The following is a 13,105-nucleotide window of genomic DNA, read 5'->3' on the forward strand; positions in this document are numbered from 1 at the left end:
TATGTCTACACATGTTCATGTACTGTATGTCTACACATGTTCATGTATGTCTACACATGTTCATGTACTGTATGTCTACACATGTTCATGTACTGTATGTCTACACATGTTCTTGTATGTCTACACATGTTCATGTACTGTATGTCTACACATGTTCTTGTATGTCTACACATGTTCCTGTACTGTATGTCTACACATGTTCTTGTATGTCTACACATGTTCATGTATGTCTACACATGTTCTTGTATGTCTACACATGTTCATGTATGTCTACACATGTTCTTGTATGTCTACACATGTTCATGTATGTCTACACATGTTCATGTATGTTTACACATGTTCATGTACTGTATGTCTACACATGTTCATGTATGTCTACACATGTTCATCTTGTCTTATTGTTCCCATGTTTCATCTGATCATGTCTTCACTGGTCAAGTATGTGGGTTCGATTCCCGTGGACGACTGCTGTTTGGATGACCAGATCAAACGGCTGCACACAAACCTGAAGACCCTGAAAGTGAGTTGACATGTGTCACGATGGTTAATGTGGACAGAAAACTTAAGGCGGATTGTCTGTCAGGCATGCAAGAGGAGGAGGCCGGTGTCTTTAAAGTTCTCCCTGAAAGGTGTGAAGATGTACGATGAGGATGAAACGGTAGGTGTGACTGGTTTGACTTCCATGAGAATGTCATGGTGGTGTGCAGTTTGACATCTTCTCCGTCTACAGACTCTGCTGATGGCTCACGCTTTGCGAAGGGTCTCGCTGTCCACCGCCCGCCCTGTCGATGCCCAGTTTGCCTTTGTTGCCCATAACCCGGGCAGCACGGACGTCCAGCTCTACTGTCACGTTTTTAAAGCAAGACACGCCAGAGCGGTAAGGAATCTCAACAGTTCTGGCTAAGCAGGATTTTTATTTATTTTATAGCCTTTAATTATGATTTTTCTTGGGTTTGATGTTTTCCATGACTTGAAAATTTAACCTTGTGTTTTTCTGAAAACCGTTGGCTTTGTTTTGGTCACCTAGAAGATGTGGTTTAAAACATCTTAAAGTAGAATGTTGCTTTTTCTGGGGGGGTTTTCTTAGTATTTTAGTATTAAATGAATTTCCTATCAAAGGCCCGGTCATTCATAGCAAGAGTTAGTCTACGTTGCAGCCCTCATAAGGTTTGGATCATGACCAGAAGTACAAGATCCCAGATACAATCAGCCAAAACGAGCATCAGCCCCAGAGATAGGATGAAGATCTGGTGAGAGCTCAGAGCAGTCAGTGCTCCTCTGCATCAAAATGACTCGGTTGATCTGATTAGGATGCCACCTAATGGCATCAAAGGAGGGCCCTTTGAAGATTTTTCAGAGATGCCCCACTTGGAAGAGACCCCGAGGCAGACCTAGAGTTTGCTGAAGGAATTGTATATCTTTTCTGGCCTGGGAACACCTTAGGAGTCCTCAGGAGGAGCTGGAGAGCGAGATGTTTCTGCCCCTGCGGCCCAACGGCACACAAGTAAAGTGCTATGTGTGATCATCATTGTATGTTCCCATACAAAGACGAAATTGGTTCTCTACATTTAACCCATTGCACCTGGGATACACCCAGGTGGAGCAGTGGTCCTGCTCAGAGACACCACGAGATGTGCAATGACGGGGGAACGAACCCAGGACCTTGGGGTCCTGAGTCGACTGCCCTGCCCCTACAAGTGGTAGAAGATGGAGCTCTCAATGCAGAAATGTAAAGAATATTATTTATTTTCAAATCTACAGTGCATAATACTGTGGAAAGATTCAGAGTCTTGAGTCCAGATATCTACAGTATTTGTGATGATCAAGATTAGAAACTCTGGTGGATGTATCGGATGGCTCCATATTAGATCACAGAGTTGACTGTCATTGTGCTGGTGAAGATTCTCAGTCATCCAGGACATGATGAATTCAAAAAGCGTTCAATCCAAAAACAACTGGACTTTATTTGTAACAGAAGACGTTTCGCTCCTCATCAGAGGCGCTTTCTCAATTCAGAGCAGAGAGTGAGAGATTTATTAAGGTCATCGTCTTTCTTTTTGTTGTTGTTGTCTAAAGCCCCCAGTATACTCCCGCGTACGTCCATACGCAGAGGCGCGCACATATGTACGTGGAGGTACGAGCGTACCACCCAGGGCATGTCCGTGCAAAGCTCAATTTTTACGAACGTGTACACGGTGTCGCACAATAAACTGCCCGGCGACGGACTGTTTTGTATGTGACACCAACGTATTAAATTCCCCTTCTTCATCCTGATCTGACCTTTTCTTTTGTTTGTTTTTTGCCAAGAGGCAGTGATCTCTTCTTCTCCGTTGATGCCATGACTGAAATGGTGAGAAATGAAGGAATTTGTCACAAGCGAATTAAACTCAGGTCCAGCGTGGCTGCGGGAGGGTCTGGAGAGTTCCTGGTGGACTGGTCTGATGTGTGGGCTGTAGGGCCAGCGCTCCCTGTTTTTTTTTTTTTTTTTTTTTTTTTTTAAGAACTTTTTATTAACAACTTATAAACACAGAACACCACTGTGACTGAGGCTCCCAGTGCTCGTTTTTTTTCCCCTGACCTGTCAATCAATCCAGTAGGCGTGTCAGCAAATGACCAATCAGCGACCTCAATTTGTCCCGAAGGTAAACGCCCCTTGTCTGTGAAGCTGCTCGGGGTGTACGCTGGAGTACGAAGTCTGAACCCTCTGCGTACAGTGCACACGTATGTACGTGTGAACGGACATACGCGGCAGTATACTGGGGGCTTGAGGTTTTCTGAAGTTGGTTAGCTAAGGTGGCCATCTTAAATCAAGGTGGCCTTTGGCAGCAGCAGGCCATAAATATAAACAGACTGTTGAGTAACTGAGATCTTGTAAGAAATTGTCAAAGATTCTTCCTGCAAACTGCAACAAATATCCCAGTAAACTTTTTTTTTTTTTTTGCATAAAAGCTGCAGACTCTAAAAATTAAGCCATGAAAGCCAAGCTCATCCCCCATTCAGGTGCAATCTGAGAAATGGGACGTCCTTCGCTAAATTGATCAGTAAATGGTAAATGGACTGTACCTATATTGCACCTCTCTAATCAAGATACTCGAAGCGCTTTACACAACAATCTGTGCCTCCTTTACCTCCACACATTCATACATCACTCTACTTCATCTCTACAAAGCTAATCTGAACAAATTTTTCTATAGAGACTAATCAGTGCTTTAGATCACATTTCTACACCAATGGGACACACATTGGAGGCGATGAGGGGTTCAATGTCTCACCCAGGGACACTTCAACATTTGAGTAATGGTGGAATCGAACCCCCAGCTCTCCCATTGGAGAACGACTGCTCTAACCACTCAGCCACAGCCGCCCCTTAATACCAGTGAGATTAGTATTGTGGTATTATTGATAGCACTTAATTTAATCTTTGTTTCATCTCCTCCTCTCTCCTACAGGCTCAGTTCCTGAACCTGCTGCTGTGCCGCTGTTTCCAGTTGTCCTACTTGGAGAAGCACCCAGAAGAAGCACAAGAAGAGGAGCCCGTTGGCTCTTTGCTTCAGCGAAACCACTCACTGCTCAACCATGGCTTCCCTCTAAGCGTCAGTGCTCTGGTTTCCTTTAGAAGAGCTCCTTTTCGAGGATTTTTGCATTTCTCAAAGGTTTGGAGTGGCATGCCCACGTCTTCTTTTTCTCTTAAAAAACAGGGTTTAGTCTTAAGCACCAAGATGGTTTTGTATTTTATAGAAAACTAAGAATTCTTCCAACTGTCTGCAAACCAACCAAGATGAAGTATTTTCGACCTCCTCGCCCTCTCTGATGCGTAAGAAAGTCATCCGCACCAAAGGACTGCGTTCTGGTGCTTACCGCTCCTTTACTTCCACGCCGCTCAAACAGCACAGTCTTCAGGAGCGACTGAGTGAGTCACAAGGTGGGCCGAGTGTTTACAGGGCGCTGTCAAGATTCAAAGAATTGATTAGGTAAAGCAAACCGTCCGGTGTCTTGTTCAGGGTCGTCACTAGTTGTTGTGGTGTGATGTAGAAGGTCCCGTCTCACGTGGGTTGTAATAAATCTCCTGTTTAGTTTCCGCTCACTAAAGCACAGGTTTCCCAATGAAATGTTATACTGAAGGTGGAATAGCTTCTTTTCGTTTTCTTTTGAGATGAAAATAAACGGTCACGGTCATTTTTCTTCCTATACTTTTCTACGAAAACAGGAAAAAATCAAGGCGACGTGACAGTGCGGAGATCCAGGATTCCAAGTTTAGCGGAGACGGAGGAAGCGCTGGCTCAAGCTGTGTGGTGCTGGGCTGGCGTCGCAACGTCAGTGTTCTGCACGTCCAACATCTTCTCTCCACAGTTTTCCTTATGTTAATCAATAAATGGTTTTCTCTCTGGTGTTACAGTGACAGCTGCTGCTCCCTCCTTGCAGATGACGTCCTGGGATCCTATCTTCTCTGCCCACATCCTAAAAAGTCCAACTGTGGATCTCTCATCATCCGCTTGTCTTCCGGCCTGATCACCTACCTCATAGAAAACACTCGAAAAGGAAAGTTTTTGCTGCAGGTAATAGTTATGGCATGTTAGTCTCTGCACAAGTTTAACAGCCAATTGTAAAAGGTAAATGTTTGTTTAGATTTTTAAAAGAAACCATATTAGAAAATGTTGACTAAACTGTAGATGAAGATTAAACCATTGAAGCGTTGGTTGTTTCTGTGAAAATCCATCAAGCTAAATTTGTATTTTGAGTACAACATTCAATAACATACATGTTGTAGCATCAAAGTCCATGCTCGATAATCCAGGTAAAAAACATTCCACAAAGTTCAGTCAGATCATCTGGACATTGGATCTTTTTTTGGAGATGTTTCATCCTTCATCCAGAGGACTTCGTCAGTCCAAAGAGCCACAGCAAACTCCCATAGTGGACCAACCAGTTTGCTGGTGATAAGATGGTTTCTGGGGTCCACCCTCTCCCCTGTTGATTTTGTGTTGAAGTCCTTTGGATAAGATCAAAACGTCTCAACAAAAAAAAGAAACCATCCAGAGGACCTGACTGAACTTTGTTGGATTTTTTTAATCTGGATTATTGAGCATGAACTGTGATGTTGTGAACCACTATGGCTGCCTCAGAGGAGTTGACTGGGTTGACCCCAGAAACCATCTTATCACCAGCAAACTGGTTGGTCCACTGTTAGTCTGCTGTTTGTGGGACTGAGTTGTTGTGGCTCCTCGGACTGATGAAGTCCTTTGGATGAAGGATGAAACGTTTCAACAACCAGAAAAAGAAATGGTCCAGATGACCTGACTGAACTTTGTTGGCTGCATTATTAAACCTTTGTTTTATTTTATTAATCTCTTTTACAAGGATGTCCTGGGCAATATGCAAAATACACATACATACATACATACATACATACATACATACATGTAGCTTTTTGTGGACCAGTTGTTGAACTAAAACAACTGTCAAGACAAACATTTCTGTGAACAATAGTTCTAGTATTTTGGCAGTCATTTTTTTTGTGTCTTTTATTGCAGAAATGCAAGACAGAATTTACTACTGTCGGTGAGCTGATTGAATATTACTCCCAGACGCTGGATGAGCTGCCGTGTCTGCTGAGCTGTGCCCGGGTCAACCACTGCTATGAGTGGGAGGAACACGCCAACACTCCGCAGGCCCCAAAGATGCACAAGAACTCGCACAAAGCCAAAACTTAAAGTACTTCCAGAAACAAACGGGTGTTAGCCCCTTTCACAGGGACATGTGGATTACCAGTTTCAAAATGAGTGACTCATTCATTTCTTTTGCACATTTATTATTTTGTTTTGTGTTTTACTTTAAAATCACATTGTGTTACGGGGGCGATTCACTTACTGCATTTATCAGTGTTGGCACTTGTATATAGTATGTACATGTATATAGTTCCACTAACAAGTACATTTAGCTTGTTTGTCAGACAGACCATTGTGTACTAGCTGCTTTATGATTTTTAAAGATATTGTTATGTGCTTGTAAAGCATCAAGTGTTTACAATTGTTTTTTTAGGTATGGAACCACTGCAATAACTCGATATGTTGTGTGAATCTGATGGCGAAGACCAAACTTTTCTTTTTTTAATCTTTTAATGATGTCATAACAGTATTTTATCATACTTTGCTCAAACTTTAAATCTTGTCTATATGACTTGTGTTTTTTAAGAAAATGTCAGCAGAGAAAGCTGCTGTTTTAAATTTTTAGCTCATAAACTTTTAGTTTTACAGCAGAAGGTTGTTTCTGGCGAGCTGTTTCCACGCAGCAGTTTTATTCTTCACCTGCCTGACAATAAACGACACTCTTCAGTTCACATGCCATTAAAAAAAACGGTGTCCTATCTTTATGAGAACATTTACCGCTTCGTTTTTGTACAAAATGGCATCTTAAATTAATCCACACGATTTTGCATTTTACTTAAAAATCATGTATTGAACTTACATTGAGGTTGTATTCCAACATAATTCACATTTCATAATAAAAAAAGACTCATAATCTAGCCAATACTGGCCACATAAAAAAAACAAACTGGTTAATCAATTTAGCAGGTAGGAAAATGATGTAGCAGCAGCAGCTGAATAGCCCACAATCAAGTTTTATATTTATTTATTCAAGAATGTTCTGTTTTTATATTTTTATGTCAGCCATAGAAATAACTCATGGATCGATCCATAAGCATTATTAATTCTCAGTTAAGGAGAATACAAAAGCAGTCATTTTTAAAATCTTTTAACTACTTGAATAAGAAACTTCAAATTAAAGCTCAGCTTAAAGTTAATTTCTTAATTGTGTTTAGCTAACTGGCTAAAATATAAATGAAAATACTTTTTTATTTTCCTGATTTAACAAACTCAAATCTGATATTAAATATCATAAAGCATCTTTCTGCCATTTATTATATTGAAAAAGTAGATACAGTATAAGAAAAAAATTAAGATAATCTGACCACAAATAGTGAAGAATATTGTTTACGCATCAGCAAAGCTAGGCAATTTTGGTGTACTGTATATTATAATTTCCACTTATTTTTATGAAAAGATGAGTGTAGTACTTAGCCATCTAGGTTTTACTTGGTGTCCAAGGACACTGCATATAATTAGTAATTCATTCAAGTCCATTAGGCTTTGGTTCAGGAAAAGATGAAACTCAGGGACTCTATTGAAACTAAATCTGGTCATGACATCTAAAAATGCTGCAATAAATAAAACACGAGTCTGTAAGCCTAATTATAGGAAATGGAAATAATAGACAAAACATTTATGGTATCTCTCGGCTCTCCAAAATGGCTGCCGCTTTGGTCTTTTAAAAAATATACATATTTTACTTGAACGGTCATCAGAGGTTATGCTGGTGAAGATTCTCAGTCATCCAGGACATGATGAATTCAAAAAGCGTTCAATACAAAAACAACTGGACTTTATTTGTAACAGAAGACGTTTCGCTCCTCATCTGAGGAGCTTTCTCAATTCAAAGAGCAGAGAGTGAGAGATACAGGTTATAAGGCTGAGTGTGATAAGACACACACACACATAAGACACACACACACACACATATGTAGATTTGACAAGTCACACCTCAACACCTTAACAGTAGGGGTTTATTAAGGTCTTTGTTTCTCTAATTCACAGACGAGGCCCCTCTGTTCCCATCAGGTGTGAAAACCAGCTGGGAATCTGTTTTGAAGTTGCATTATATGTTTTTGAAAGTGGAAATCTGAGGCCTCCTCCTCTGTTAAGAGACGGCTTTTCTCTTTTTACATAAATTGCTTCCTTCACCTCCACATCTGTGTTCTCGGTCCAAAATGTGCACGTTTTGGTCCTCAACAGAGTGTCCCTTATCTGTGAGGTGGAGGTGAACAGCTGAGTCTTGTCCTGAGGAGGTGGCTCTCCTGTGTTGAGCCATGCGTCTGTGAAGAGGCTGTTTAGTTTCTCCAGTGTAGAGGTCTGGACAGTCCTCGCTGCACTGGACCGCAGACACTACACCACTCTGTTTGTGTATGGGTGTCTTGTCCTTAGGGTGGACCAGCCTCTGTCTGAGAGTCCTGCTGGGTTTGAAATGTACTGGGATGTTGTGTTTGTTGAAGATCCTTCTGAATTTCTCTGATACTCCAGCAACATAAGGGATGACAATGTTTTTCCGTCTGTTGTTCTCCTTTTTCTGTTTATTAGTGTGTTTTGTAGATTTCCTCGCTGACTTGACAAAAGCCCAGTTAGGATATCCACATGTTTGAAGAGCTTCTTGAATGTGTTTCAGTTCCTTTTCCTTACCTTCTGTCTTCGTGGGGACGCGTTCGGCCCGATGTAAAGTTCTGATGACAGAGAGTTTGTGCTCCAGTGGATGGTGGGAGTCAAACAGAAGATACTGGTCTGTGTGGGTTGGTTTTCTGTACACTTCAATGTTGAGGCTGTCCTCTCTCTCCATCTGAACCAAACAGTCCGAAAAAGGCAGCTTGTTGTTGTTTGCATCCTCTCTGGTGAACTTGATGTTGTTATCGACCGAGTTAATGTGTCTGGTGAACGCTTCTATTTCCTTAGCTTGGATTTTGACCCAAGTGTCATCCACATAACGGAACCAATTGGCTTGGCGTTGTTCCCTCATAGGAGTGTAGGGCTCTCTGTTCCACTTCCTCCATGTAGAGATTGGCAACAATGGGTGACACTGGAGATCCCATGGCACAGCCATGCTTCTGTCTGTAAAAACTGCCATTGAACTTGAAATAAGTGGTGGAGAGGCAGAGATCCAACAGGGTGCAGATCTGGTCTGGGGTGAAGTTGGTCCTGTTGATTGAGTCCTTGTCTTGTAGAAGTTGTTTTCTGACGGTTTCTACTGCTTCAGAGATGGGTATGCATGTGAAAAGAGAAGTCACATCATACGATACAAGGGTTTCTCCTGGGGTTAGTTTCAAGTGTTGAACTTTGTTAGCAAAATCAATGGAGTTCTTTATGTGATGAGGTGTGTTTCCAACAAGAGGAGCTAAAATACCAGCTAGATGTTTAGCAATATTGTATGTCACTGAGTACATGCTGCTGATGATGGGTCTGAGTGGTGTTCCTTCTTTGTGTATTTTAGGAAGTCCATAAAGACAGGGAGTGGCTTCCCCTGGGTACAATCTATAATACAACGATCAATCGATTGTTTTCTCCTTTTCAAGTTTTTTTCATTTGAAACTAACCCCATCCAGGTTTTTATGTCTTTAAGACATGCTTGTAGTTTAAGTAGCTGATTGGATTCATTGGGTTTCATGGACAAATATAACTGTGTACTGTATGTGTGTATGTAACTGTGTGTATGTTTACATCATAAAAATATAGTTTTTATGATACATTTATCATTCAACCTGCTTCTGTGCTATATAACTACGCAGCAGATGTCTCTGTGTTGTTTGAACAGTTTTATCTGACTAAAAGTAAAGATTTAAGAAAAATTCCACCCATCCCTCCCTTCCTGCAGGTCCCAGGACACCAACCAGTTAATTTTTTACCTTGTCAGCTTTGGCAGATGCAACAACCAGCTCTTTCGATAGCTGCGTCACAGACTCGCCAGCTTCCTTCAGCTTGTCCAGTCCTGAAAATCAGTAAATTCCTTTCCGTGAGAAGACTCTGGAAATCTTTCATCACATCATTAAGTCTTTACAGAATGCCACTTTAACTTTCTTACCGACATTCATGCGCTCAGCTAATGTGTTGATATAGTTGTACTTTTCAGTGTATAACATTTTGTAACCATTTATAAAGATAGGTAAGATTTGGGAGTGACGTGAGATCTCCTTCGGAATCTAAAAAATAAATGTCATAGCACCTTAAAAAGAGATATTTTGTATATGTGAGAAAATATACAATAAATCTTTACAAAGCAAATATTTGAATATATAAATGTGCTACATTTCAAAGTACGAACTGGATTCCAAAAAAGTTGGGACACTAAACAATTTGTGAATAAAAACTGAATGCAATGATGTGGAGGTGCCAACATCTAATATTTTATTTAGAATAGAACACAAATCACAGATCAAAAGTTTAAACTGAGAGAATGTATCATTTTAAGGGAAAAATCTGTTGTTTCCAAATTTCATGGCGTCAACAAATCCCAAAAAAGTTGGGACAAGTCCATTTTTACCACTGTGTGGCATCCCCCCTTCTTCTTCCAACACTCAACAGACGTCTGGGGACAGAGGAGACCAGTTTCTCAAGTGTAGAAATAGGAATGCTCTCCCATTCATGTCTAATACAGGCCTCTAACTGTTCAATCGTCTTGGGCCTTCTTTGTGGCACCTTCCTCTTTATGATGCGCCAAATGTTCTCTATAGGTGAAAGATCTGGACTGCAGGCTGGCCAGTTCAGTACCCGGATCCTTCTCCTACGTAGCCATGATGTTGTGATTGCTGCAGAATGTGGTCTGGCATTATCGTGTTGAAAAATGCAGGGTCTTCCCTGAAAGAGATGACGTTTAGATGGGAGCACATGTTGTTCTAGAACCTGAACATAGTTCTCTGCATTAATGGTGCCTTTCCAGACATGCAAGCTGCCCATGCCACAAGCGCTCATGCAACCCCATACCGTCAGTGATGCAGGCTTCTGAATGGAGCGTTGATAACAACTTGGGCTATCCTTGTCCTCTCTGGTCCGGATGACATGGCGTCCCAGTGTTCCATAAAGAACTTCAAATCGTGACTCATCTGACCACAGAACAGTCTTCCATTTTGCCACACTCCATTTTAAATGTCCCCTGGCCCAGTGCAAACGTCTGAGCTTGTGGAGCTTGCTTAGAAATGGCTTCCTCTTTGCACTGTAGAGTTTCAGCTGGCAACGGCGGATGGCACGGTGGATTGTGTTCACTGACAATGCTTTCTGGAAGTATTCCTGAGCCCATTCTGTTATTTCCTTGACAGTGGCATTCCTGTTTGAGGTGCAGTGACGTTTAAGGGCCCGGAGATCACGAGCATCCAGTAGAGTTTTACGGCCTTGACCCTTACACACAGCAATTGTTCCAGATTCTCTGAATCTTTTGATGATGTTATGCACGGTTGATGATGATAACTTAAAAGTCTTTGCTATTTTATGCTGGGTAACACCATTCTGGTATTGCTGCACTATCTTTCTGCGCAACAATGGTGGAATTGGTGATCCTCTTACCATCTTGGCTTCTGAGACACTGACACTCTGAGAAGCTCTTTTTATACTCAATCATGTTGTCAATTGACCTAATTAGTGTTAATTGGTCTTCCAGCTGTTCGTTATATGCTCAATTTCCTTTTTCCAGCCACTTATTCCTACTTGTCCAAACTTTTTTGGGATTTGTTGACACTGTGAAATTTTGAATCAACATATTTTTCCTTCAACATGTTACATTTACTCAGATATGTTATATTACAAATAAAATATTGACATTTGCCATCTCCACTTCATTGCATTCAGTTTTTATTCACAATTTGTTTAGTGTCCCAACTTTTTTGGAATCCGGTTTGTAACTTTCACAGGCATCAGATACTTTATCATGATAAGTTCCCATGATGGTCTTCAGTGAGGTCTTCACATCAGCAGAGCAAGCCACGGGAAATTCTGATAAGAAATGGCTGGACACAGCATCAAGAGCTTCTTTGGGCCAAGGACTGAACCAGTCCATTGTACAGCCAGAAATCAATCCTGGAAATTTCAGGTACCTGGAGTGAAACTTCTGTTCCACCTGTAAGAAAAAAGCAGAATATAACCCTACTAAAATATTTTGTTCAATTTAAAAGAAAGTATTTCTGTACTGCACTATACAAAGCAATGCCATACTATAATAACGTCCTTCTGTCCACAGTACATGAACAGAAAAACATGAAATAAAAAGTACAAGAACGTAGAAATATTACTTTTGGGACAAAAATATGCAAAGGTTGAATTCACCGGTGAGAAGCAAAGAACAACATGCAGATTCTTTTTTTGCCCGAGATATAAAATATTCATAAAGGTTGTCAAAAGTTGGTGGAATGCGAGGATACTCTTTTTTTTTTTTTTTTCATATGTGGAATAAGATTCTGAGTGATTTCATCTTTAGGAAAAAGATTGGAGAGCTGCACAGTTCATTCAGATGAAAGTAAACACCATCAGGACCAGAAAGGGCTTTGAAGCCCAGTTCAGGTTAGAACAGGAGCTTAAAAATGTGTTCTCACCTCTCCAGACGAAAGGACATTGTTGAGGTATTCAAGGAAGGCCTCATCCTTGTCATTGTCAGTAAAAATGAAGGTGATGCCTTTGCCCTCGGCCCCAGCTGTTGTACAACATTTTGAGGTCATCCGTGAAATTATTCATGTTGTATGTTCTAAAAAAAACAAACAGCACATCAAATAAAAACTGGCCCAGGATTTAATTTTGGGTATGAATGCAGTGAATCAGCTGGAAGTGATTACAAACACTGTTCTGCAAAGAGCCCCTGAAGGTAAAGAAATACCTAATAAAGAACCTCTATGATGGTTTAAACTCAGAGGTTCCCAATCACCAGTCCAGCAACCAGTACCAGGCCTTGGCTCGTTTTGTATCGGGCCACAGAGAAAGAAAAGATCTATTTTTAGAATATTATTTCAATTTCCATTAAGCTGCACGATATTTCATTTTGAAAATCAATCATTTCTGACCGTGCGATTTTAGTGCTTGGCTGTCTTGTTTTTTTTTTCCATGTAAGCTCTCAAACCAACTTCAGCAAAATGAAAAAACAATGGAGCTACTAGTGAAATTATGGGTTCGTACCACCAGGTGAGTCGTTCTGAGCGCTCTCTGTGTGATACGTGCTTCACCACATGGACACTCATCATTAAAAGACAAGCTTTTGGAATTTTTTTGAACGGATAAACAGCGAATACAAAAGTCAAAAACTGTTGGTGAAGGCCGCTGCTTCATTAAATGTATCAGAACTGAGAACCTCATATTTAGTGGCTAACTGCATTGCTAAGGAGTTGCTTTATATTCAATTTTATATTGAATAAAACAGAAAATATTATTACAGTAGTCCCTCGATTATCGTGGGGGTTACGTTCCAGACACCATCGCAATACCATAGATAGATAGATAGATAGATAGATAGATAGATAGATAGATAGATA

The 13,105-nt window shown here is 40.7% G+C and overlaps 2 protein-coding genes across 2 annotated transcripts in view; both read left to right on the forward strand.

Annotated features, from left to right (window-relative positions):
- Positions 1 to 5,958, forward strand: part of sh2d5 (SH2 domain containing 5) — a 6,458-nt gene extending 500 nt beyond the window's left edge. The window contains exons 3-10 of the mRNA XM_037679181.1: positions 440 to 520; positions 584 to 658; positions 731 to 877; positions 3,450 to 3,653; positions 3,739 to 3,922; positions 4,208 to 4,313; positions 4,397 to 4,556; positions 5,532 to 5,958. Of these exons, the coding sequence (XP_037535109.1) occupies positions 440 to 520; positions 584 to 658; positions 731 to 877; positions 3,450 to 3,653; positions 3,739 to 3,922; positions 4,208 to 4,313; positions 4,397 to 4,556; positions 5,532 to 5,711 (1,137 nt within the window). The 3' untranslated portion in view covers positions 5,712 to 5,958. The remainder of the gene's footprint in view (positions 1 to 439; positions 521 to 583; positions 659 to 730; positions 878 to 3,449; positions 3,654 to 3,738; positions 3,923 to 4,207; positions 4,314 to 4,396; positions 4,557 to 5,531) is intronic.
- A 5,575-nt stretch (positions 5,959 to 11,533) lies between these two features.
- The window catches only part of zmat1 (zinc finger matrin-type 1), a 4,379-nt gene continuing 2,807 nt past the window's right edge, over positions 11,534 to 13,105 (forward strand). The window contains 2 exon segments of the mRNA XM_037679099.1: positions 11,534 to 11,679; positions 12,187 to 12,251. Coding sequence (XP_037535027.1) covers positions 11,534 to 11,679; positions 12,187 to 12,251 — 211 coding nt within the window.

Source organism: Nematolebias whitei, chromosome 7 (assembly GCF_014905685.2).
Source record: "Nematolebias whitei isolate Nwh7 chromosome 7, NemWhi1, whole genome shotgun sequence".
In the NCBI taxonomy this organism is placed as follows: Eukaryota; Metazoa; Chordata; class Actinopteri; order Cyprinodontiformes; family Rivulidae; genus Nematolebias; species Nematolebias whitei.